Source organism: Xenopus tropicalis, chromosome 7 (genome assembly GCF_000004195.4).
Source record: "Xenopus tropicalis strain Nigerian chromosome 7, UCB_Xtro_10.0, whole genome shotgun sequence".
Taxonomy (NCBI): Eukaryota; Metazoa; Chordata; class Amphibia; order Anura; family Pipidae; genus Xenopus; species Xenopus tropicalis.
Genome location: NC_030683.2, coordinates 43,667,976 through 43,695,852, shown reverse-complemented (window position 1 = coordinate 43,695,852; position 27,877 = coordinate 43,667,976). Strand labels below are relative to the sequence as shown.

Sequence of the window (27,877 nt, the reverse complement as noted above, 5' to 3'; positions counted from 1 at the left end):
GAATGGCCTAAACCCAAAAGGGCATTGAAATCCCCAGTGCTAAACTGTATACAGAATGCTAAATGGTATTGGATCTAACTGACAGAAGGATTTGCCTAAATAACACAATTTAGTAAACGACTTTGGCTAACATTGAAAATCCAGCATCAACATATTAAATGGCCTACATCCTAAAGGCTGATATTGACTATATGCAGTGGCACACAAAAAATTTTAAAGGTTCTAGATAGGGTCTAGATAGGGTCGAGGTCTTACCCTGACAACCCAGTATAAATATACAGAATGGCATAAAACATCAAGGATCACTCATGGCCAGCTGCCGTGGTACCAGTATCTGTATGGTCAAGGGCTTTAGACCTAGAAAGACCAACCCACCCAGTTTTTTTACTAAATGTCAATAATTTAAAGCGTGGGTAGTGATATACACAGTTCACAATTGCTGAATGGCCCTAAATGCAAAAGGATAGTAGTAGTGTTGTACAGTAAACAATTACTGAGTGGACCAGCGATATACAGAGTATAGAATAACTGGAGCTCCACCCCCCCTCAGGGGCCCCTACCACCCACCTGACTCCCTCCCCCGAGCACAAGTAAATTAAATTTACTTTCAATGCATCAAGGGAGGGAGATTTTGCCAGGGGAGTTCTGGTGGAGATTGGGTCTGGTAGAGGTGGCTGGCTAGGCCTGGCACTGCTCCCTTATTACAGGAAAGTGGCTAATTAGCTCAGCTGCGGCCTAATAGGAGTCAGCAGGCAACTGAGAGCACCAGAATTGGATACAATTCAACCAGTCTGTACCTGAAATACACATCTGCAGCCTGAACTGGTCAGTAGCCACATGAATATAGAACAACTGCAACCTTGTAACCATATAACTTTTCATCAGATTTCATCACCCACAACAAGGTATAAAGCTGGCCATTCACATCCAGGTATTAGTCTTCTTCCGACGAACTTTCAAATATCAATCATACGGTTAAATGCAATGATCTAAAACTAACACTGAGATTCAAATTGTAGGATAAAACACTAAAACATTAGAGGATGTCCTGAACATGAAATAATTGGCAGACAATAAATGTAAAAAATTGAAGTCCCAGAAATGCATTGTAGGTCACCCAAGCATATCAGACACATCAGTAAGTGTGGAGCAAGGCTCTTCAGGTAGCTGGGCAATTATTGCCTCCAGCTGAGCTTTCCCATTTAAATCATGCTTAGTAATACATAGATACTTACATACACACACAAATACATACATACACCGAGAAAAAACCTGGTGGGCCCCACTGACCTTGACCCGATCCCCACCGGGCACTCCCCTGAGCCAACTGTCTCCCTCACCTCAGGCGCTAAAGGTAAGTGAAAATTACGTGTGCTCGGGGTCGGATGGGTTGTGGAGGCCCCTGCACGGGCTCCTTAGATAGGTACAGGAGCCCCTGAGGTAGCAGCCCCGGTGGGCCCTGCACCCCCCACTCTGACCCTGGGTCTCCAAAACAAAGAGACCTGCGCTTCCTCAATAAAAACAGCACTTCCTGCATTCACCAGCTATGTTTTCATGAGATATGAGGGTGACGCTCATAAACATTATCCCCTCCCTCCTAACTTGTGCTTCATTAATTTTGCTTGAGGTGCAGAGCACAGCACTCCCCCTGCTAAAAGTCCAAAGTGAATGACCACTAAAGGGAATGTTTTTGGCCTTTAGTACACCTGCATTTGTCACAATGGCAATAATAATTGACCCCTAGTATTTTTCATACAGAAGAACATGAAAAGTAGGCGCATACGGTTCCAAGCATTTTGCAATTTCTAAAACCATTTAGGCTGGTTATAGGTGAAATGCAAGTACAGAAAAAAAATGAACATGGAAAAATCCCTGAAATGAATAAATTAGCCCCTCACCATTAAGTAGCCTGGCATAGTCTTTCTGTATGGTATTTCAAAGAACACAAAATTGCATTAGTTTTTGCACTTTGCCAATAAATGCATCCTGATAATTTAGGCCCAAATTATCTTTATCGGAATGAAGCCGCCATTAGCTGCCAGTGACTTCCCATTGCTGGAAAACAGGAAACAGTGCACACAAACAATGCACACAAATGTAGGCTGTCTGATATAAAAGATGGAAAGGATCAAGCAAATAAGAGCTTTTAATATATAGAAGAAAGAACTAATGAAAAGTCTTGGTGGGAGTGAGTGGGAGAAGAGGGAGTCTAGGTATTTTCTCATTGGGGAAAAGGGCGTAGCTAATTAAAAAAACCAAAAATAAAATGTATGTAAGTTTCCCCCCAAAAAAAACATTTACAAGGAAAACACCTAAGTTATGAGAGTAAGTTACTTGCACTTCTTTCTTTAATGTTATGTACCACACAAGCACATTTAATATTGAATTTTGGCTACCTTCCAGTTATTGGGTAGCAAATAGGGTCTGTGTATTTCAGTGTGTAATAACTTAAAGATACCTTTTGAAAACCTAAGGGTTTATTTACTATCACAGCCACAAGTACAGTCACGTAACAATGGATGCAGTTGCTTCCTGTAGTGACACCATTTATTATAGGTGCTTATGTCTAAACAGCTCCATAGTTGCACCAAGTGGCCGCCCAGTCGTTTCTGATCAAAAGCATGCTATTGCGCCTATTAGGGCTGTGACAGACGGGGAGATTAGTCGCCATGCGTCAAATCTCCCTTGTCGCGGGCGACTAATCTCCCCGATATGCCATCCCACCGGCTAGAATGTAAATCGCCAGAGGGATGGCATACGCGGCGCCGAAATTGCTGCAGTTTCCTCTCAGGGCTCTGGCACACGGGGAGATTAGTCACCCGTGACAAGACTCCCTGTTCGCAGGCGACTAATCTCCCTGGATTGCCATCCCACCGGCGACAATGTAAGTCACCGGTGGGATGGCACACGCTGCACATGCGATTTCGGCAAATCGCCGAAGTTGCCTCGCGAGGCGTGTGCCATCCCACCGGCGACTTACATTTTCGCCGGTGGGATGGCAGCTGATGACAACTCGGGGAGATTAGTCACCCGAGAACAGGGAGATTTGTTCAGTGATTGCGGCAAAACGCTGCGCTGCGTATGCCATCCCATGGTGGTGGTACTCAGGGTTCCCATTGGAGCCTGCGTCAATACGAGCAGCATACTTGTAACTAAAGGCAAGCACTGGGAATTTCGCCATCTGACGAAAACTCGATTTCACCCATTTAAATGCACTGGCTGCACTCGCTGTGGCTAAAATTAGACTTGGTGAAAAATATGGTCAATTGCGTCCACTTTATTCCGCTTTGCACTTGTTTTCTGCGCTCTACTGCTCTGCAGTTATAATGACGGCGAGCAAAACCGTACATGGGATAAGCGGCAAAAAAATGATTTTGTTTGTGCGCGTATGAAGGTGTGTGCTGCCTAAGCTGGAGGACCCTATAGTGTACTATTACATATTCTTTATTTTTTTTTCTTGAAAACCAAGCAGCTTCAGCAGGCAGCAGGCTACACAGCCACCATCTTACACTGCAGAAAGGGTTATTTATCTCGTCGCTGCCCTTGTTCCTGCTTTAAGCTCATTGGTCCCTCTTCCTCACGTGACTATGAGGTCACTTCTCGCAGCGCTGGTAATTTAGGGACTTTCCTCAGCCGCTCCAACTTTCCTGGGGCTGGTCCCCTTTGCTCCTTTTATGTGTGTCAATTCGGTTCCTGTGCGCTGTACATTTTCTCTTTTCCCCCTGATTCTGTCTACATATCAGTCTTGCTCATTTCCTGTAAGCAGGATTCACTTTGGTTTCTGAAGAAGGGGACACCAGGATGCCTGCACGTCACTGACTATGCTGCTTGTCTTTAGGAAGGTGATCTGAAATACGACCCTTTTATTTCTTTATCAAGCGATAAACTGTGCTCCTCTATCCCTTCGATACACTTATACCAGAAGAAACCAAGGAGCTCCTCCATGATGTCTGCTCTGAAGATAGAAAACTTTGATCCTGTAAGTACTGAAATATTGCTATATTGTTTCCCTGCTAGAACCATTGGAAACAATCTGGGCTAACGTGTTTCCTGATAAGCATCTAGTGTTTCAGAATGCTTTATTATTATAATACTTACCGTAAAAACCATTAAATAACTTTTTTTCTAGCTTCTGCTACTGTGTAATCAAGCAAATGAACATTATAAATATATATTTTGCAATAGGGGGTACATTATTCACTATATATATTACAGAAGCCATTGTTCACTACAGAATAAACAAGTGCTGAGCTAGCAATAGCAGAGAGATGTACCTGTGTGCCAGCTGCCTCCTAGACACAAATTGCTATGGTTGTTATTGTGTGTGTGCTTTTTTAAGTTGTATTACCTCCCACAGCCTTGGTACTGGACCTGGTACTGGACATGGTGCTGTTAGTTCGAGTCAGTACACTCTTATGAGAGACTCCTATATGTAGGATAGTCACAGATAAAGGATTTTAAAAGGGCAACCTTTAATATTTTGCATTAGGGAAGGCATTATCTTACAATAATTTGCTGTTAGTTTTGCAGAAAGTAAATAGTAAGGATTGCGACTTGGGCCCCTGTTTTAATATCACTGAGTTTTGTTCAAAGGCCAAGAGGTATCATTTGTCTACATGAATTTCCTCCTGGCCTGTCAGTGCTATGTATATTTTTACCACCCAGTGTTGCTCAATGCACCATGTAAATAAGAGCCACAAATCATTTGTTTCTGCTCAGTATTTTGCTTGCATGGAAAAAAAATCCAGAACAAACAGAATCTGATTTCAATAGCTATACATCCTGATTTTCTTTGGAGATGAGATTGTTTGCAGTGTGTTTTATATGACAGTATAACATAACTGAGCAAGCTGTGGAATACAGTAGAGCAGCAAAGCATTAACAACTTGTTGCTGGTTGCTATGGATTACTAACAGGAATTATCTATGATACTATGTGACCCTGATAAATGCTTATTGGGCAGGGGGAATGGTAAGAACCTGGAAAAAATATATTTGTGGCATAGGCCTCCAATCTCTGGTGTAGCAATAAAAAAAAAAAAGTTAGATGGTACTTTTATAGTCCAGTCTTGAAATAATATTAACCAACAGAAAAAAACATCCACAGATATGTTTCTTTGTCATAGGGTTAAAGGATATATCAACCTAAAAATATTTTTTTGCCTAATAAAAGAAAACATGACTTAAACATAATTTTAAGCAAATCTGCAGTATACATTAGTTAGAAATTATTATAATCAAAAGTTATTTGTATATATTATTGCTATGCAGTGTTTGCCCTTTTCTATTCTCTGCCCTGGTGGCTCTGACATTTGAAACAATGTAACACAAGCCAGCTGATTGACAGACCTGTCTTGCTGGAGGAGACTGACCTTTGCAACATTGTTTAAAAATGTTAACCAGGAATTAGTTTTAAAGCACTAAAAATCTTTAATAAATTAATATTGGAAAGTTGCGTAGAATTTTATTCTAGAGTTTTCTTTTATTAGGCAAAACATTATTTCTTGGGTTGACATGTCCTTTAAGGTTGTAACATGCCTAGATCTTGTCAGGCAGTTTGACTGACTAGTAGGGCATGTAGGGGCAGTTTCAACAGACCAGCCTGTGGATGTAACTACTACTTCTCTGGAGCTTATCCACCGACAGCCCTAATCAACAAATTTATGTTCTTTGGCAACCCAAGTTGATGTCCAAATTGCACAGTAGGCCCCTTCTTTTGCAATTATTAAGGAGTCTTTCTCCTTATCTTGTAATATACTTTCAGACCTACAAACAATTCATTTCAAGCAGAAAATGATGAGTGCAGTTGGGGTGATATTCTGTGTCTGTACTTTGCAAATATGAGAACCCATAGCATTGTTTAACGTTTTAATATTTACTCATCAGTACTTCCCTGTAATTCTCTTGGGGAACATTATTAGTAATCTGTGTGATTCAGAAGCTGTTGGGTATTTCATTTACCATTAAAAATGTTCTATGTACATTCTCTTGTGTGTCATACTGTGACGTACTTGGGGAGTATTTTAAGAGCACTCACTTTTAGCTACCCTTCTTCTGGCTATAGGTCTCAGTATATTTGGGTGTATGTGTTTATTGCATTAGTTATGCCACAGAGCTTACTGTGGACAAAGACTGAATGTGAAAATGCAGTGCTGTATTTAAAGCTTATGTAAGCATGCATTAAATCAACGTAACATGCAATGCATATGTGCCATAGAGTTAATGTATTACCCTATAAATGCAAGAGTTTTTTAATGTAAAGAGATGCTGTCATCACTTAAAGGGACAGTATACACCTATATACACCTTTGCAAAACAATAAGCACAATAAATAGACCTGGTATTGATCAATGTATTTTTTTAAATTCCATAATCTATATTTTTCACATTTGTTGCCAATACAAGTATGTATGAATATATAAGTATGAATGGAAAACAAATTTGTTTTTCACTGAACTCACTTCCTCTCTCCTTCATTATAATTTGTTAAAAGGGGAATACTGAGCTGTGTATCAATACTAACCAGCCTTTTTATAGACTTATATACACACTTATCATAGCTTATCATACAGAGGGCTCATCTTTGGGCAGGTAATTTATTTTACCAGCTTCTCCTCTGCTTTATAGAACCAGGAAGTAACAAGAAATTAGAAAGTGAAATTAGTTTCATTTTCTTGTTTAGTTCAACAAAACACATAGATATTTTTTAATAAAAAGAACAGGCAGAAAAACTGTATGACTAATATAAATCTGGAATAGGGCTACTGTTTTTTTTTTTTTTTTTTTTAGTCACATAACTAACAAAAAATGGATTTCTCCATGCAAGCATATAAAGTTCTGATATATTTTGTATTAAAAGACATGTCAACCGCAAAAATAATGTTTTGCCTAATGAAAGAAAACAATTTTAAATAACTTTCCCGTATGAATTTAATTTAAATTATAAAAAAAATTATCAAAAGTTACTTGTAAATGTAATTGCTATTGAAAGCAGCATTTGCTGAACTCCTGAGTGTTACTTTTTAAACAATGATGCAAGTGCCAGGCTCATCCAGCAAGGCAGGTCTGTCAATCGCTTACATTGTTTCAAATTCCAGAGCCACCAGGCAGAGAATAGTAAAGGACCAATAAACATGGTTTATTATAAAAATAGTATCGCTTTAAAAATTTTTAGCCCTTACTAATGCTCAGTCCCCTAACCAGCCCCCTTATACTGGTATCTGTAGCTCATGGACTACACAGCAGTGTGGTCAGTGTGATGCACTCCAGTGCAAACGAAATTGATAGCCAAGATGCTCCTTTGAATAAAAAAGGTATGTCCATACAATAAGCTAAGGAGCACTCATGGGACAGTATATTTTTACCCAAAGTTTTGGTTCTGCGGTGGTATTCTTTCTCAAGACAAGTATGTTTTTGAAGTCCCAATAGAACTCCTTTAAATCAATTTCCCCTAATTTTGTTATGTGATAAAGTAAAACCCAGACACACACACAAACACACACACCCGTACACACACAAACACACACACTTATATATGCATTGCATCCTTTAACTTTGCCTAAGTGGGTGAAAAACAGAATAAATGCTACTTTCACCCTTTTATAAAATACACCACCTAAGATTGAATAGAGAGCTGATGAGCTCTCCTCTGGTAAAATGCAATGAACTCTATTTTTACTGTCTGATCAATGTGTCCCAAAGTATTCCCCTCTACATGGGTAAAAAAAAAATCACAAGCACACTGTCATACAAAAGGAGATCAAGGTTTTCTTTTCTTTGTCTGAATTTGCCCAGTGTAACAATTCTTTTATTGAAGTTTGAATTTACATATTTTGCAGTATAATGATTTCAATATCATTAATGCTTATTGTACAGAAATTTAACTAAATAAAGTAACAGAGAAAACAAAAACATTACAGTGTCATTTTTGTTGGTATACACAATGTTTGTATACACAATGTATATACAATGTTAACATTCTTCCTTGTGTCCTCTTGGCATATAGGTCATGAGTGAGTAAGTTAGGGCCTTATTAAATTCCTCCTTTGAGTGTTAAAATTTGGGCTGAGGGGTGGTTAGGGAAGAGACTGGGGAATGGGCCCATCCCTAGCTTATGGTAAAGTTATGAGTCTTGGGGGGGTTCCATCCATGATGCCCATACTTTGTTGAATTTTTGAGGACAGCCTCTCCTCTTGTATGTAAGCTAATATGAGCGTATAGCTTTATTGATTATAGTTTAGTGTTTGTGATTTTTACTCAACTCTGACAGGATGCAATAACAAAACTATAGATTTGCCTGTTCTACACTATGGACAAAGGACAAGAAAAAAAAATTAAAAAATCTTTGTACATCTAGATGTGCATAGCCTAAGGTAGCTAAGATTTACTACTATTATTATTTATTATTTTATCTACTTCTTTTATTAGCTGGTGGCTAGAAAGTGAACATTTCCACCCCAGTTATGTAGTATAGATTGATAGAATTATCTATTTTTTCCCCCCAAACAGTACTCCTGTAATGGTATTGAAGAGAGTAACGGTATTGGCTATTCTTCATCATTGCTGGACACTAGAGTTCTAGGGCAGGATATGGGTAAGTACACTAACCAGTACAGGTACAATTAAAGTACAAGTTATAGGAACACAATTGTAAAACCTACTGTATTAGTCTGCACCACTTTAACCTTTCATTATTACTTTTAGAAAACAGCTATGGTAAGAAATAAAGACATACAAATTACACATTTTGTTTTGTAGTATGATTCTGTCTTTACTTTAAAGCTTCTTTATTAGAACCAGGTTTGTTTGGAAATATTTACGTAATCAGTAACTTTACTCCTCCCCCTTTTACAGCTAATGTGGCATTTCTTTCTATTATTGAGCAACCCAAGCAGGTATGTATGATTTCTTCTTTCCCTGAAGTTCATTATTTCTCTTTTTCTGTAATATGATGCATGATCCCATTTACATGACAGATTCTGATTTATGATCTTGATATATTGTCCTTCTACTTATTCCTTATGTTATCTTTTTTTTTCAAACTTAAATGCCTGTTTCCAAACTAAGTCCTTAAAGGAGAAGGAAAGGCATTTTGGCATTTTAATGCCAATAGTTTAGCCACATCAGTGCCACCTAGAACGCTATATTTAATTTGTAGAAAGCTTTACCATAAACTGTAACCGTAAATAGCCCTAGAAGCTCCCTCTGTTTGTTTAACATAGCAGCTGCCATTTTAGCTCGGTCTCAGTAGCTTTAGTGGTGAAGTGTAACTGCACCTAATGCTATAAACAGCAGCAACGTAAAAAGAAAATAGGAAAAATCAAAGTCCTTTTGCAGTCTTCCAGTTCAGCTAACTCCTTTAGAGAGGCTATCACTCCTGTGCACCTTTTGTAGCACAAATTAAACGTAGACATCATATAGAATAATAGAGGACACCTGACACTGCAGGACTTTGCTGCAAATTAGTGTTTATTGACATGTTCCAATACATGTTTCGGGCAAAGCCCTTTTTCAAGTGAACAACATAATATCTGAACAAACAACATTTAAGTTGTTCAGAGACCCAAATCCAACCTCCCCCTTAACCCCATTGGTTCCAAGCAGTCCAAGGGAGGGGTTACTGCTCCAGGTCACTCAGTTAGGAGCCTAACCCCAAAAAACATTTCAAAGACCAATTATATTTTATACATGGCCCAGGAACTACCAAGCAGTTGGTCTTCCACCACAATGTAGCTTTAAAGGAAATACATATACCAAGCAAAAGCACAATACAATCACTGCCCATTTTGCACTAATTTGCAGCAAAGTCCTGCAGTGTCTGGTGTCCTCCATTATTCTATGATAGGATGTCTAAAATAAGAAAAATCCTCATGTTTGTCTATAAACCCATTTGGATTGAAACTATTTGTGAATCCATGGAGGCAATTGAAATAGGGCTAAATGGCACAGGTTACATGGTGGATAACAGATAAGTTCTGTAGAACACCATTATATTTTACATATCTTATCTGCTATCTGGTATGTAACCTGATCCTTTTCTTTGAATGGCCGCCCCCATGGCTACACAGCAGCCTATTTTTATAAGCTATAATAGTCTTTCTGAAGCACACCAGTTTTACCTGTGAAGGGCAACAGTACATTGTATTATAATTACTTTCACTTTACACTTAAATTTTTTTATGTTACTGTCTCTTTAAATAAATAGTGCTTCTTTGTTGACTGATTTGCTTTTTCTGTTAAAGTAACACATTACTTTGTATTAGATGATAACTAAGCTACTATAAATTCATGTTAATGGCAAACTAATCCTATTGGTTTGTTTCAATTTTTTTCATGTTTTTTTACTAGCTTTAAGTAATGCTGCTGCATAGTACAGAAATCCATATACACCTAAGAGGTTGTTTATTTACATTGTGAAAAGTGCAATTTCAGCTGCAACTGCCATGTTTTTACTCACAATGTAGGTTTTTTTTTTAACATAATTGCAGCGTCACCAGGGGAAGTTGTGCACAATGCATCAAAATTAATTCAGTAGTGTATGCTCCAAAACCCAAATTGGACACAGTTGTGCTGAGAAATTTCCATTACTAAGTCCAGTTGGCGTAATTCCAGGTGTTTGGCATGAGAGTGACGTGTGCTTACTATTCTCTCAGCTTAACTGTGCTGTGGTGGTTGACACAGGCTTCTGTGGAACCCTGGAGTTCTGTTTTGGAGATTGCAGTAGCTCCAGGGTTCCCCTGCGTAATTAAGCACAACTGCTCAAAGTTTGGAACAGGAGGCAGACAGTGGCACTGAGTGAACCTTAACGGAAGTGCAAGGAGTGCATGTTGTCGCAAGTACCTTTAGGGCTCTGGCACACGGGGAGATTAGTCGCCCGCGGCAAAACTCCCTGTTCGCGGGCGACTAATCTCCCCGAGTTGCCTTCCCCTGCCATCCCATCGGTGACAATGTAAGTCTCCGGTGGGATGGCAGACGTGGCGGGGCGATTTGAGCGAAATCGCGCCGCCTCGTCTGCCATCCCGCCGGCGAATTACATGTTCGCCGGTGGGATGGCAGGGGAAGGCAACTCGGGGAGATTAGTCGCCCGCGAACAGGGAGTTTTGCCGCGGGCGACTAATCTCCCCGTGTGACAGAGCCCTTATAGATAATTTTCTAAAATGTTAGTGACTGAAAAATGAAAGGTCTTTGCCTTTAAAACAACTAATCCCATTGAATAGTGTGTTTGTTTTTTTGTTTGCCAGCGAGGCTTTCGTTTTCGCTATGTATGTGAAGGGCCATCACACGGAGGTCTGCCTGGAGCATCCAGCGAGAAAGGAAAGAAAACATATCCTACTGTAAAAGTAAGTTAGAAGCTTAAGACTGATTCTTCTTTCAGTGACTATTTTACAGAAATTATGATTCATGGGCTATGCGCTCCACAAATCAGTTGGCTGTAAACCAATGGCCTGAATCTTATTTGTTTGTAAGTTTGTATTAAGGCAAACAACGTTTTCCTGTTTTACAACATCACTATCACGCTAAATTTTTGACCCACTCCCCTTCTCCTTTCACTTCCTAACTTCCATATTCTGGTTTATCTGATTGCCTTCTAATTTGTCATCTGCACATGTGCCTAGTCCTTACTACTCATGTACATCTATCCTGCAGGTATATTGGTTGTGCAAGTGCTCCTTAAACACCTGACAAACATCAATGTAAACATTAAATTAGGAAGAGGAACATGCAAGTCACCTAATTTTCAAGTGGCTGTTAGCCTTTTATTATTAACCACGGATGTGACACAGTGATTTCAATGTCTGGGAAGGGGAACTTCCCTCTTGCCTGAAAGAGAGAGTTTCCCTTCCAAAACATTGAATTCACTACTGGGACTCATTTATTAATGCTGGGCAGTAACCTGTAGCAACTAATCAGCGATTAGATTTTTCCAAGCAGCTGCTGGTAGAACAATGAAATCAGTAAAATCTGATTGTTTGCCATGGGTTATTGCCCAGGTGCAAATTTGCCTAGTGTTTTTTTTTTTTTAAATGACCCCCATCCTCTGTGACTGTTTAAAGGAAAAGTAACACTAAAAATTTTTAAGTGAAAAATCTATTCTGGGGCAGGGTAGAATAGATTTTTCACTTGAAAAATTTGTGTTACTTTTCCTTTAAACTTGAGTGAGTTGCGTGTTCCTAATTACATTTACTTGCACAAGTGCACCATCCCTCAACTGATCACATGGTTGACAAGTATCAAAGATGTAAAATAGTAGAGGACAGGTGCTCAAAATATTTGTTGCACAGGGCTACTGTATTTAAGCACTGTATTAAGCTAAGGGTAATGAGGTTTTCAGAATGTGGTAGATTTCCTCATTAATGTGCAACGGTAGCCCTTACTGTTAGAAATCTTAGCAGTAATACTGTATTTTGGCTTTTCTTCTAGATATTCAATTATGTTGGAATGGCTAGGATTGAAGTGGATCTAGTGACACACATAGACCCACCACGTGTTCATGCTCACAGCCTTGTGGGAAAACATTCCAATGAAACCGGAAATTGTGTAGTAACTGTAGGACCTGAAGACATGACAGCTCAGTACGTATGATATAATTTATTCCCTTTAAAGGACATTATCAATTATCTTTTTTCCAATCCACAGTGTAGAGCTAATGGTTATTCTGTATACAATCACAGAAAGGCACACTGAATTGTATTCTGCTAGGGACTGTTCAATGACAGATTTCCCAGACCCTTTAGGGGTTTACCTAAATCTCTAGACATTTTTCTCTAATCAGATGCCTCATGCCAGACACAAAGGGCCTAATTTATGATTGCTTGAGCCTTTGGGCTTACGCAGTCATAAAGGAAACCATGTGAGTTTTCTCACACACTGGGTTTGGGGCAAAAAAGCTCAGCAATTTTCATAAACTGGGCTTTTTTATTGAAGAAAAACTTTGGTACCTAAAAGTTGCCACTCACGCCGAAGGCACCAGAAATCATACATTAATCTCATAGAATAGTTGCCAATAGTTTACTAAAACAAATAAAAGATAATGAAATTAGTGCCTAACAGGAAGTAACTTAAAACAGTGTTATCAATAAATCCCTAAATGAGCAGTTAAAAATTCTATATCTGCCCACGTGTGCATTTTCTGGCTCAAATTGGCTGTGTGTGTGCACTGACAGGAGTATTACAGTCCTGTCTTTACACACATGTATGAAGCAGAGGAATTTTTTGTTTGCCGCATCATGGAGAGGGCCAAAACCGAGTTCTCCGTGCTGGCAAGCTTTTGACTGTGGAGAAAACTGAGAAATTAACTTGGGAACTTTTCTTATATGACATATATGTCACACAAGGAAAGAAGTATGGAAGAAGTATTAATCAACTAGTAATGGGTTATTAACAGAAGAGAAGATGCAAGAGAATAAACATGCAATTAAGCAGGATTTATTTTTCCATTATTTAGAAATACCATTCAGATTCTTTTTTTTTATATAAGCTTTTTTTATTGCTTTAATACACTGCAATAACAGAAATCAAAAGAAAACGAAGATGGCGCCTACACACCAATATTACAACTAAAAAAATAATTTGTTGGTTCAAGAATAACATTTTAAATGGTAGAATGCATTATTTGCTATGTAAACAGTGTAATTTAGAAATAGAAAGTACACTATAAAAATCATGACTGTATCCCTTTAAGCACCACTGCATGAGTTGACTCTTGTTACCCCTGTCTTCTCCAGATTTAACAATTTGGGCATTGTACATGTCACCAAGAAGAGCCAGACTGAGATCTTGAAAGAAAAGATGAAGCGACAAATTTTAAGACACACAGGAAGAAACTTGCTCACAGGTATGGTTTCCAGCCTCTGAAGCAGGGGTGTGGATACATTCTGTCTCTCTAAACCACAGAGCAGTAGTGTCTAGTCTAATAAACAATAACAGCTTATTTGTAACAATTTTACTTCAGTCCTGCCCCACAATCAGCTGTCATGTAGTTCAGAAACTGAGAAGCACAGATTATTTATCTGGAAAGCTCAGTGCTGGCAATTGACATCCGCAGGGGGCATAAAAAAGGGTTTCTTAAAGAAACAGTATAACCAAGAAATGAAAAGTTATCAAGGTAATTACAATATAATTTACTATTGCCCAGCACTGGTAAAGGTTATATGCTTGCTTCAGAAACCCTACTATAGTTTAAATAAATACCCTACTTTGTAGCCATGTAGGCAGTCAATCAAGCTGGAAAAAGGGAGAAAAGGCACAGGTTACATAGGGTATAACAAATAAAACACCATTGTATTCTACAGGACTTTTCTGTTATCTGCTATGTAACATTTGCATTTTCTCCTTTTCTCCAGCTTGAATGGCTTCCCCCTTGGCTACGCAGCAGGGTATTTATATAAACTATAGTAGAGTTTCTGAAGGAAACCAGTGTTACCAGTGCAGGGCAACAGTACATTATATTTTAATAAATTTAAAACACAAGCTGCTAAATCAGCTCCTATGCAAGCTTCATATTATATTTTCTAGTGCTGACCTTAAACAGGCAGTAACGTTTACGAAAATGATTTTTTTTTTTTTTTTTTACAATAGGACCTGCACAAAAACTTTTCTAATAACACAAACTGTCTGGCAATCTCAAAATAGTATGTCACATCATTTCAGCATACTTTATGTGGCAAAAAAGAAATAGTTTGAACTCTTCAAAAAATTTTTTATCACAGAAGCTGAAGAACGAAGAATTGAGCAGGAAGTTAAAGAGCTGAAGAAAGTTACCGATTTGAGCATTGTGCGACTCAGGTTTACAGCTTACCTGCCCGACAGTAATGGTGCCTACACCCTTGGCTTGCCACCAGTTATTTCCGATCCCATCCATGACAGCAGTAAGTGAGCTGTGTTTGTTAAAACCTGTATGTTTTTCAAGTGAATTTAATAGTTGCCTCCTCCCATGGATACAGCACTGGCTGCATTCTGTGGAGTTATGAAGATTAACTCCACCTCAGGCAGTGACCCGATGCCTACACCCCTTTTCCCCCTGCACTTACTTTTCTGTCACTTTACTAGGGGCATGGGGTATTGTATTTCCAGTACAGAGAGTCCTCTCTAAGCTTTGTGCTGCCTGGCATTTTGTAGTAAGTGGCCCTGTTATGCCTGGCTTCCCACTTTGCAGCTTTGCAATGGATTGAGCACAAGTGGCAAAGCACAGGCTGCACAAATTCCATATACATTTATATATAAAATCCCTGGTATAAATCGGTTTCCAAACATTAAAATAAACATTTTTCAAAAGTGCAGCAATCTGATTTATTTGCAAAAATGGGTGTGTGTGTGTATGGAAAAAAAATGTAATGTCATAATTGGCTTACAGGAATTTGCCCAGAAACACCACAAAACATTTACTTTATTCAGCAATGAAGACAGATCACTCTCTACCTTTATAGAGGCCAAAATTATTTTATTTTGATTGCTCTTAATAATTATTATTATATTTTCTTACATAAAACATTATTCAGGCATTTCTGCATTGTATTTCTTGTACATTTTTTTACAAAGCAGAATGGAAAAAAATCAAGGCGTTCAAAAATTCTGAACTCAATGATGTCTAAAAAGTAGCTATTGCAACACAGCCGCTCAGGGTTATTACTGCTGTCAGAAGGAAACAAGAATTATAATATGGGGAAAACCAAGATATCTTGGCTTCAAATGCACAAAGTGGTTATAGATTACCCCACCCACTAAATAAAGATTACACATTGCTTCCTGTTCCATTCATCTCTGATCAAATGATTACTATGTTCACCTTATTCCCAGTTTTCCCACATAAATATATATTGCAAATGCAGGCACAAATTTAATTCACTTAAAGGATGTTTTATTATTGCCCAATAAAGGAAAACATAATTGTAAGCAACTTTCCAATATAAAGGTATTGAAAATTTTTTGTGTTTCAAAAGTTATTTGTAAATGTAATTCCAATGGAACACCACATTTGCTTAACTCCTGGTTATGACAATGTTGCAAAGGTCAGTCTCTTCCAGGAGGTCAGGTCTGTCAGTCTGCTGCCTTGTGTTACATTGTTTCAAAAGTTTGAGCCAGGGCAGAGAATAGAAAAGGACAGACAAACACTAATTGCAATTATATATACCAATAACTTAAACATTACACATTTGTAATGAATGTATTTTGCAAAGTTGCTTAGAATGATGTTTTCTTTAATTGGGCAAAAAATTTTTTTACGGGTTGACATGTCCTTTAATTCCCTAATCCGCAGCAGCAAGGCAGAAAGGACATTTGCCCAGGGGCCACAACTTCCAAATTGCAGCTACAAGCAAATTACTGTCTACAGAAGAGTGGGATAATTGTTGGCTACAGGTTAGATATCCCTGATTTGCTGCCCAGCGTACAAACTGTCCTATTCACCTAAAATCTTGATACAGGCGGCAGATTCTGTGTGTGGCATTAGCCTAAGAGCTTTTAATGGGGCCACCTGTGGTAGGAAAATTGCTGCAACAAGCGTTTACTCTGTTAAGCACACATGACACACAAAGACACCTTAAACCAATGTAGAACTTTTATTTGTCACAATATATCACAGGGCTGAACAGTAGTATAGCCTCTCAACGCTGGCAAGCCTTAAAAATAAACTTCACAAACACCTCTACATCTGACATTTGGACACTTGCATCCTCTTAATTAACATGGACCCTCCAGTGCACCTCTGTACCCTGAATAGTACATGGACAGAGTCCCATTAACTGTTATGTTGCAGGATACCTGACAAGTGTTATTCCCCCATCTCTCCATTTTGTCCAGCACTGCAGTGCACGACTTTTTCAAAGTGCCCTCACTAGTTATTCCCCGCAGGTTCCCACTAACCTACACGTCAACAGTAATATCCCTAACTGCCAAGTTGTCTTCAGGATTCAATCCCATGCACTAAAATTCTTGTTAGGCCATAATCTGCCATTGCTTGATAACCAATCTGCCTCTACCCTCCGAGGTGTGCTGTTAGAGCAGGGATCCCCAACCTTTTATACCACTGAGCTACATTCAAATGGAAAAAGTGTTGGGGAGCAACACAAGTATGAAAAAAGTTCCTGGGGGTGCCAATAAGAGCTATAATTGGCTATTTGGTAGCCCCTATGTTGACTGGCAGCCTACAGAAGGCTCTGTTTGGCATAATACTTGGTTTTTATGCAACCAAAATTTGCCCCCAAGCCAGGAATTCAAAAATGAGCAATTGCCATGGGAACAACATCCAAGGGGTTGGGGAGCAACATGTTGCTCACAAACCGCTGGTTGGGGATCACTTTATTAGAGCATAACCCTAAGTAGCACCTACCATGGACAGCTTCTCCAGCCTGGACTGAGGAAGCACCTGCTTAAAAGGTTTTCACCATTAGCAGATGTTCATGAGGCCAAAGAGACTCTTCCCACCCCCGTTGTACAGGTTTTCAGGGCTGAAACATACCGCTCTGGAAATTTTCTAGGGGAATTCCCTACAGGGCCAGAATTAGAGGTTGCTGCCACCTTATATGAAAACTAATGTGTTAACTATTGATATTTCACCTTTTTACAAGCTGATTAGCAATTGGAAATTACTGAACCGCATAGCAAAATCTTTTTAGGGCCAGCCATGCCCCCAATTTATGTGCTTATATAAATGTGTATTTGTTGAAACTGAGCTTTCACTATGTCCTCTGTAATCCTGGGACACCAACAGCCAGTGAGTATGTCCTGGTTCATCTTAATGCACAAAAGCATTTGGGGAAAATATAATTTAATTTGTAATCAGAAAAATATTTGCATAAATAAGAACGATAATGTGCATTTTGCAGTTTAATATGCTTTGACTGTTATTACATTATGTAGTTCAGTGCATGGTGCATATTTTAAAAACTGCTTAAAGGTGGTTTACTTTTGGCCATTACTATTATACCTAGAGTGTTATTTCCTGCAGCCTAGGTTGGAGCTTTGTAAATAAGGGGGGGCTAATACATTGCTTTACTGTTCGTTGCCTTGTAATGTTTAAGGAGTTTCCTAAGGAAGATTCTTAGGTACCTGAGTTTTAACAAACACCCACATACCACAGGAAATAGCAACCACATTCAGTTTTTAGATTTCTTAAACCCAAACAGTCTGTATATCTTTATGTAGTGCAGGGTTGTACACAGAGATTTAGAGATTATATCAAAGGACATGCCAACCCCAAAAATATTTTTTCTGCTTAGTAAAAAAAAACATAATTCCAAGTAACTTTCCTCTATGACTTTATTGAAAGTTATTAGTACTTTAAAAGTTATTTGTAAATGTAATTGATTTAAAAAGCAGCATTTGCTTAACTCCTGGTTGTAACTTTTTAAACAATGTTGCAAAGATCAGTCTCCTCCAGCAAGACAGGTCTGTCAGTCTGCTGACTTGTGTTACATTGTTTCAAACGCCAGAGCCACCAGGGCAGAGAATAAAAAAGGACAGGCAGACACTGCTTTTGATTTATTATATATACAAATAAGTCAAAAACTATTGCAAATGTGTGATGAATGTATATTGCAAAGTTGCTTAGAATTATGTTTTCTTTTATTAGGCAAAAAATATATTTTTGGTTGACTTGTCCTTTAATCAGGAGTCAGGCAGGAATATTGGCTAGTACTATCCTAGCACTTATATTCACAATGAATTGATACTCTGTAAATGTTTGGTGTGTATGTAAAGTAAAATTCCTTTGTGCTATTAGCTTCATATTTGCTCATCAGAAATTAATGAACCCAAGTGAGGGCAAAACTAATCTGCTGATGGCATCATGTCTGCACTAAGGACATTTATATTTATACATTTCATTTATAATACCCCACAACACACGGCAGTATAAATGTAATGATGTAAATGGGAGGGGGGTTGCAGGTGATATGGTGTGCTTTTCTTATGTTACACCACTTGTCAAGCTAGCTAGACAACGCAGTTATAGGCTCACAATCTCTACAACTGCAAAATAATTTATGTTTTCCTTTTGGTTTGATAGCAGCTTATAGGATTTCTATGAAAACAAATATTTAAAATAAAATAAGTACTGCTGCTAAGTAGAAAGTGTATTGTTACGCCTCGCACACAGATGGATATTCCTTTTTGCTTGTCACTTGATCTATGGGCTGAATATTGTATATATCAGAGGACCACAGCTTCATTGTAATTAGCTTGAAAAAGGAACTAAAATCTGAAAGCTTGTTAGTCAATAAAGGTATCACCTTTATGCCACTTTTTGTTATTTTTTATTTCTAAAGGATTGCCTGTAACATTGAGAAATAATTTTGGAATGAATGTATTGGCACCTTGTGGTGGTGTTTGGAACTGCAGCATTGAATCTAAATTTGTGATTTGTTAAGGTAAATTCTCAGTTCAAAATCTATTAGTAAGTATACACAAAAATAATAAGTAACACAAGCTTGAATATATTATTCCCTGAAATATCTAGTTTAGTGGATACTTGTCCTCATATAGAGCAGCCTTGTGCAATGTAATGGTATCACCCAGTGCATAATATATTTGCTACATAGATTAGAAGGCCTTTGCAGGCCTTTCTGCATCCAGGATATTTATTATTTTGTTTTTCTTTCCAGAATCTCCAGGGGCATCAAACTTGCGCATTTCTCGAATGGACAAAACTGCTGGCTCAGTTAAAGGAGGCGATGAAGTGTATTTGCTGTGTGATAAGGTCCAAAAAGGTAAATAGTACGCTACAGCCCTATAATCATTCTTTACAATGTTGGTTTTTAAAGAACCCACACAATGCTCTGTGATGTGGAAGCTGGGCTAAAGTGGCACACACACTTTTTTGTTTTATTCACAGATTACATTTTTTTTAATAATATTTAGAATTGTTCTCAATGCTTCTTGAAATGTATAAAAATGTAAATAAATTCATAATTGTTTAGCCATTTATATATATTTAGAAGCAAAGCACATTGGAACTCATCATATCTCAGACATGCACATGGGTTCAGTTATGTGAATCAGTTTAACCCCTTCCCCAGTTTGGACAAAAGGACAGGATAGGACAGGGTAATTATTTATATTACATGCATTAATTTGCAGAAGATTGCAGATGGTTTGTGCTACCACACTGGTGGATGCCCAAAATATTACATCCGAAAGGACTCCAGTGCCACATTCACAGATACTACATTAACTACATTTAATGATGATAAAAAATGAACCATTCAGTTAAAATTGAAACAGGTTGGTGAAAGTGTCCTAGAGGTGGTAATGAGTACTATCTTTCACCACAAGCCAAGTGGGTTCATTTACAATTGCAGGTCAGAAGCCCAGTATATATAACAGCTGATTTCAAGGCATTGGTAGGGCATAGAATCGTGGTTCCCACTACACATTGTGCAGTTTTATTTCCAGTAATGAAACAAAAACTGACAATGGCAATGGAGCCATATAGTTTGAGTATATAGTGCTGTCATAGTACATACTGAACTAAACACTTTGCTGCCTCCACATATGTATGCAGAAGACTACCATCTGAATTACTGACCCTAGCTGTGAGTTAGAAAAGCACAGCTTTATGCACAATTATAAAGGTGAATATTCTTTTAATATTTGCAGATGACATAGAAGTGCGGTTTTATGAAGATGATGAAAATGGATGGCAATCTTTTGGGGATTTTGCTCCAACAGATGTTCATAAGCAGGTATTGTGCTAAAGCTGGCCCTGACTGTACTGTAATATTTATGAGGGAAGCCATGCAAATTCAGCAAGCTGTGGTGCTATGTATTACTTTGTGACATTAGTTTAATTTACATCGACTAAAATGTGATAAACTCTCAGCTCAATTGAAAACTCATATGCTTGCCCTATAGGTATGTAAACTTTTGAAGTAATCCCCATTGTCTCCTGAAGGTGGACTTCCACACAATTGCGTCCGATTTGTGATGAAATGTAATTGCAGTTGCATTAATATTAACAAATCAGACGCAATTGGGTTACAACCTCTCTCTACCAAGCACAATGTTGCTGGATTTCTGGCAAAAAACATGGTGATTGGACTTTCATAGTTTGGTGTTATCAGCAGAGTTTGTTTTTATTAGAGAGGAAAGATTTTAAACCATATTTGAGCTAAATAATCAACTGTGGTGGTTGTTATAAAATGTGTAGTGCATAAGGTAGGGAGAATTATATTGCTGCTAAACAGTCCTTTATATTAATCAGTCATTTTGTTTCCTTTACTGCTCTAGTATGCAATTGTTTTCCGGACCCCACCATACCACACACAGAAGATTGACCGCCCAGTTACAGTGTTTTTACAGCTGAAACGCAAAAAGGGAGGTGATGTCAGTGATTCCAAACAGTTCACCTACTATCCCCTGGAGCAAGGTAGAGTGCTTTATTGTTAAATTTGTAATACTGAACATATCCCCATGGCATACCCCTTTGGCCCCTGATATCATAGCCCCAACTCTTTTGTCATAACCCCACCCTAATACATCACAAACCACCCCTTTTTACACTTCCTCAGCTGACTGGTAAGTTAATTCTAAAAAGGTGACCCACCTACTCTGCCCATAAGGGGTTTCTAACTAAGTGGAATTTACAGAAAGCCCAAATCTAAGGTATACAGTTAGTATATTAAATTAATTTTACTGATATAATATTCTCAGAGGACAATCAGGCATTATTAGAAAATAAGAATGTGATTTAAGTGAAATGATCTGAAATGTCTTGCTATGTACCTGTCCTTGACTTTGCATATGTTATACAAGATATGTTCTTGTGTCCTGGCCTAATGTGGTGCATTTTCCAGATAAAGAAGAAGTGGACAGAAAGCGAAGGAAAGATCTCCCAACTTTCAATAACCATTTCTTTGGTGGTGGATCTCCTATGGGTGGTGCTGGAGGAGGTTCTTCATTTGGCCAAGGAGGAGGAGGTATGGTTTTTTGCTCATAGTTGTAGATAGCAGAATTACCTTTGTTTGCCACCATCTTAGTCAACAGCGTTTCTAGACCTAATGCCTCAGCAACTGGGGAGTGAATTGTCAAACGTATAATTCATATAGTATTTTATATGAAATACTATACTATAGTATTTTCTCCCTAAATCCTGATGTGATGTCTCACTGACCAGTGATTCATTGGCTGTGTGTTGGTTTTGACTAGACAAATGCATAATGCAGGTGAATTCTTGAGTGATACAGGGAAAAAACAATAAAGTAAGGCATCAAAATACTTAAAACAAAAAAAGAAGTAAAATAGACATAAGGAACAGAAGGCAAGCAAAAATCCTTGTCATGTCTACTGTTTAGTAACAATTCTTTTAATTCTTTTTTGACAATTTATTTTCCTAATTGTCTCCTTTCCAAAATCGCCAGGAAGCAATATAAACTACCCATACCCAGGGATGCAGACTGCATTCTACATGAGCTCTCCAGCTGGAGGAGGCTACCATAGCAGTGGGCATATGATGAAACATTGCTCAGCAGCAAACTCTTCTGAGAAAAACCAAGCGCCATCTATAAACATCAAGAAAGAAGGGGAAGAGGCATCTGCATGTTCCCAACAAGCGAGATCTACATCTGCACAGAAAGAAACCCAGTGCCAAATGATTATGCATCAAGGTAAGCACACTGTACACCTGAATATGGACATATGTGTACATGTTTGCATGTATGTGTTACTTAAGCTTAAAATGCATTTTTAGTATGATGATAAGACAGTTTGCAGTTGGTTTTCATTTAGTTTATTTTTGTTTTGTTGGTTACTAACAGTATTGATATTTTTATGCAGCTCTCTAGTTTGCAGTTAATCTGGTAATCGGACATTTGCAGTTACTCTGGTAATCAGATGAGTGGTTTAAATACCATGGTCTTAAATGAAGACGGTCTGAATAAAAGCTAAGTAAAGTAACAGCATTAAAAATCCAACCTTAGAATGTTGCTAATTGCTGTACTTTGTTTACCTCAGCAATTGACAGGGAAGCAGTAAAAAAAAGCAGAATACTTCAAAAACCACAGAAAACAGAAAATTTGCTGCAAATTATCTAACAGTGTCAAAGTCTACATTGTAATATTGTAACCACTGTAACAATATTGTAACCATTTTAAGGTGAAATTCCTATTTAACATAGAATTTAGAATTTGTATGAACCAACTTACAAGAGTAGACCCTCAGTCTTAGCATCTTAAAAATGGCCTTGTGAACTGGTGATGTGTTCATGCATTTTAAATAACTGGGGCTCATTTACCATTTCTAATGGGTGCAAGTGCTGGAGCTCCAAGAGGTGCAAAATTGTGCCCATCCATGGAGCCCTTGCGCTCAGGAGGTAGGTTGTGCAAAGTGTAGTGTTGTCTGCCATAGGCAAACAAAAGTATAAGGGTCTCCAGTGCCATATATGGCCCCGGTGCTTGCTATCCTTTACCTGCTTTTTCACTCTTTAGAAACAAAGTCTTTTAGGTGGTGGTTGTCTTTCTCCAATTTTAACATTTCCTACCATGTCATATAATTTGTGTCATCATGAGGGTGTCTTATTTTTCTGTAATAAAAAGTCAAGAGAAAAAATCAGAAAAAATCAGAGAAAATCAGAGAAAGTAGAAGAGGCGGTGGACCTAGGGCCATTGGAGAGGAAGCATTTGGCACTGCTGTTACATATTTGTTCTAAACTTGCTTATGGAGCCAAGGTTGTTTTGATGTTGATTTAATGTTTATGGATTCCAGACTGTATCACATTTCCTCTGGCAGCCATTACAGAAGTAAATAAAAATGCTAAAAAAAGGGGAAATCACTATTCTTCTCCAAATGCAGAGCGTTGCCAGGTGATTTGTGAATATATTCTTACCTGCACACCTTTTATTTTCAGTGGTATTCCTGTTCCCCTGGATACCAGGCCAGACTTTTCCATACAATTCAATGAAAATATATAGAATAGAAATTGGCACAGACCTTTGTTAGTCAAGTCCAGCAATTCTTTATATTATTCCTTTGAATAATTAAAGTGAGTGCTGTTTCTGTTTTATATTTTTTACAATGGGCTAGCAGATTTTTATCTAACAAAAGAAATAACATATGGTATATAAAATGTGTCTGAGGCTTTGTTTTTCTAGTGCCCCAGGAGACAAGAGTTTCTGCTTAGCAGACTGCTCCTTAAAACTGCTTGGCATGTAGCAAATGTTACTAGTTTCACACCAGTTGTGCTCTTTATGGTCCATCTGATCTGTCTTTAACTTATACTTGCAGCAAACCTGTGCAATATGAGGATGCTTTCCCTTACTCAGCGCACCTCCAGGGCTTTGTTGGATTACGCTATCACCGCTGACCCTCGCATGCTGTTAGCTGTACAGAGGCATTTGATAGCGACACAAGATGAAAATGGAGACACGTAAGAAAGTGCTATTTTCATGTTTTTCATTGCTACAGTCCACTTGGGCTGCAAACAAAGAAACCATCTCCACAGAAACTTCTGAGCAGGGTATTCCTATAAAACAAGAAACCATATTTCTGTTTGGAGACAGCTCACCACTGTTCACTAAAAATGATTATGTGAGCTTATAGTCTAGAGCTTGAAAGACTACTTTCTTGAGACATACAGAATAACAACAAATCCCTCTAATTTTGTAGGCAGTAATGAAAAAATAAATGGCACTGGTTTCACTTTGGATTAAATATTAAGATTATTTTTTAAAACAAAAAACACTTTATTGGATCTCCCTAATAAATCTTCCCTGCGTGTGATTCAACAGCAATCACTGTGTGTAAAAAAGACTTTATTCAAAGTTACATTAAAACATCTCCAAAAACCATATGTGTTTCATGCCCTAGGGGCACTTAGTCATGGCTGTTTTCTGCTTTATGTACCCCATGCTGAGGCTCTGGGGCTGGTGCACTGTTGGTCATTTTGTGCCTTTATTTTTGGTTTTGCAGTAGGAAGGGGATAGCCAATCAAAGATAGATTTCAGTTCCCTATCAGATCAACCTAGCTGCTGATTCCTAACTTACAGTGCAGAGTGGTGAGTGCTACATGCCCCCCTGCACAGCTTGGGAAAGGAGGCTGCAGGAAGTGGAACAGGGATTTTGCAGAATTTTTTTTTTAATAAATCAGCCTGAAACTTTTTTAAGCTCATTCCTTCAGTATCTGGAGAAGTATAATGAACTGGCACCTTCTTGTTTTCACACAGTGTGTCTCCTAATGTCTAATGCATTTCTTTTCATCTTCAGGCCACTACATCTTGCAGTCATTCATGGGCAGCCTTCAGTCATTGAGCAACTGGTGCAAGTCATTATAAGCATCCCAAATCAACAGATTCTTAACATGAGTAATCACCTTCAACAGGTACTGATCTGCCTGTACTTGAATGCCTCACCCATACGCTAAGTAGAATAGCAGCCAAAAACTGTGTTTGTGTTCAGTACTGTAATAAAATGTATTGCTGATTTGTTTGTGTACGAGAACCTGCGTCAGTCCTGCAATAACAGCATACCCTTTACACTTAATTCTTGGATTATAATATAAACATTTATTATAGAGCAACTCTCACAAAAGACTGCAGGCAACATTTTAGGCACATCTAGGTGGTCTATCCTTATGGCCACCTAAGGGTGAAGACACACTGAGCTACTTAGCAGCAGCTACTTGTCATGGCTACTAAATAGAAAATACCTTGCCATAGACAATTGTCTGTTTTAGTAGCCATGACAAGTAGCTGCTACTAGTAGCCCTGTGTGTCTTCACCCTAAGTGTGTCTCCGTTTTGGAACCTGTGCTTTACAGTATGGCATAGACTGATCTTTTTAAGTTTAGTGTGATTATTTCTAGTATTTTGATATTTAATTTAGCACCAATGATTAAAATGGCCTTAACAGGCTTAAAAGTTGAGTGCATCATGGATAAAACAAAACATGGTAAATTGTGCTGGTGGATTTAGAATGCATTTTGTTTACACAACATTACCTTAAGGTAAAATTCTAGAAATTTGTTTTTATTACTGGATGAACTTGAAAACATGGTTTCCCAATTGGATGCAAATGAGTGGTGATAATCAAGCAAAGGTCGGCTATATCTTCATGCAAAGGTTTTCTTATACTATATGAATTAATGTGGTCATTCATATTCACTTTGTCAAGTTGGGTTAGGATACTTATTGCCCTTTCGACTGAATGCCCCATCCACTGCTTTGGGTCCCTTTGTTTGCAGCCCCCAGTTTGGGAACCATAATTTAAGCCTCTGAAAAACAAATTGGTCCTTAATATGAATATTATGTTATGACAGTACTTTTCTGGATTTATACAGATATATGGGTGTCTTTTAGTTAACTGGGCTGTTTAGAAGTGAAGTGATGTTCATAGCCTCATTATATTTCACTGTAATGTGTGGCATGTATTCCTAAATTTCTTCTAAACCCAACTGCTTTAGACTTTGAGTTCTATTATTTCTTTATACTGTTGCCAATAGTCATTGTCTTATTCCATCCATATGTTCTTCTTCACCATCTTTTACTTAGACTCCTCTGCACCTTGGGGTAATCACCAAACAATATAGTGTGGTGGCTTTTCTTCTGAAAGCAGGGGCAGATCCCACCATCCTTGACCGATATGGAAACTCAGTTTTGCACTTGGCTGTTCAGGCTGAGGATGACAAGATGCTTAGTGTCCTGTTGAAATATCCATCTGTAGGCCAAAAGGATCTCCTGAACATGCCAGATTACCACGGTGAGAATGACATGTTTGGTTTTATTGATATTCTGTGCTCCGACCATAGAAATAGCTTGACTGCACAGTGTTGCATTTAGTGCTTTTGGCCTAAAAATGTTGCTTTATTATATAGCACATACATGCCATGTAGCACTTATTTATCCTGGTGTCTGTGCTCCAATGAGTGTGGGAGAAAACCTACACAGACATGGAGGCAGTACATACAATTCAGCAGTACATACATTCCAGCACTACAAGAACTATTCTGAGCACTCACTGGACCAAAGCTTTCTACACTGTACTATTAGACATGATAGGAGACAATGAAAGGGTTACACAATGTTGAAATATGTAGATTAAAAAAAATACAGTATACACAATATAAAGGCAATAGGTGCATTGAGTATTTCATATTAATCACAGATGTCTCCACACAGGTTTATGTCCAGTTCACTGGTCAGTTAAAATGAAAAATGAGAAATGTTTAGAGCTGTTGGTAAAAGCGGGAGCAAATGTCAATTCTCCAGAGAGGAAGAGTGGAAAATCCCCTCTTCATATTGCTGTTGAAATGGACAACCTAAATATGGCTATATTTTTGGTGAAGAAGGTAAGGACACCCCAAAACAATCACATGTTAACATATAGAAGTATGTACACAGGGCACTGTACTTATAGCCAGTAAAAGACAGGGCCATGTTACTTGTGCCAAGCTTTACACATACTATGATGCTTTTTTCCTCAGTCGCATGCTGATATCAATGCAAAGACATATGGAGGAAACACACCCCTGCACCTTGCTGCCAGTCGTGGCTCTCCAATGCTTACCAAGATGCTTGTCAATGAAGGTAACTAAGAAAACTGAAGTATATACTAAAGTATAGGCTAACCCCAAACTAAAAGAGAAGAGTAGCGCAGCTGCGTACTTGCCAGACATCTTCCCCGCAACTGAACAGTCTTCAGGTCTCACCGCCGACACGGTTGAAGCAGATTTCCTGCTACTACCAACTGCGCATGCGCAAGCAGAGGTCGCATCGGCAGAGACCCGAAGACTGGTCACTTGCAGGGAAGATGTCAGCCAGGTACGCAGCTGCTCTACTCTGCTCTTTTAGGTTGGGGTTAGTGATAGAGACAGTTAGAAACTATGCGATAAGGGAGAGGTGAGGGGGGTCAAGGCAGTGCTAATTAAGGGAGCTTTTATAGCTCGGGGGTATAGTT

The 27,877-nt window shown here is 38.4% G+C and overlaps 1 protein-coding gene across 3 annotated transcripts in view; it reads left to right on the top strand.

Moving 5' to 3' along the window:
• Nucleotides 1-1,202: 1,202 nt before the first annotated feature.
• nfkb2 (nuclear factor of kappa light polypeptide gene enhancer in B-cells 2) overlaps nucleotides 1,203-27,877 on the top strand; it is a 32,414-nt gene continuing 5,739 nt past the window's right edge. Inside the window, exons 1-17 of one of the 3 annotated variants that reach the window (XM_012966427.3) lie at nucleotides 1,203-1,354; nucleotides 8,508-8,592; nucleotides 8,853-8,893; nucleotides 11,240-11,338; nucleotides 12,420-12,571; nucleotides 13,724-13,833; nucleotides 14,708-14,866; nucleotides 19,598-19,702; nucleotides 20,592-20,677; nucleotides 21,222-21,360; nucleotides 21,788-21,910; nucleotides 22,352-22,597; nucleotides 24,213-24,354; nucleotides 25,191-25,305; nucleotides 26,473-26,680; nucleotides 27,100-27,269; nucleotides 27,405-27,507. In XM_012966427.3, coding sequence (XP_012821881.1) covers nucleotides 8,589-8,592; nucleotides 8,853-8,893; nucleotides 11,240-11,338; nucleotides 12,420-12,571; nucleotides 13,724-13,833; nucleotides 14,708-14,866; nucleotides 19,598-19,702; nucleotides 20,592-20,677; nucleotides 21,222-21,360; nucleotides 21,788-21,910; nucleotides 22,352-22,597; nucleotides 24,213-24,354; nucleotides 25,191-25,305; nucleotides 26,473-26,680; nucleotides 27,100-27,269; nucleotides 27,405-27,507 — 2,002 coding nt within the window. In that variant the 5' untranslated portion in view covers nucleotides 1,203-1,354; nucleotides 8,508-8,588. 3 annotated transcript variants of the gene reach the window in all.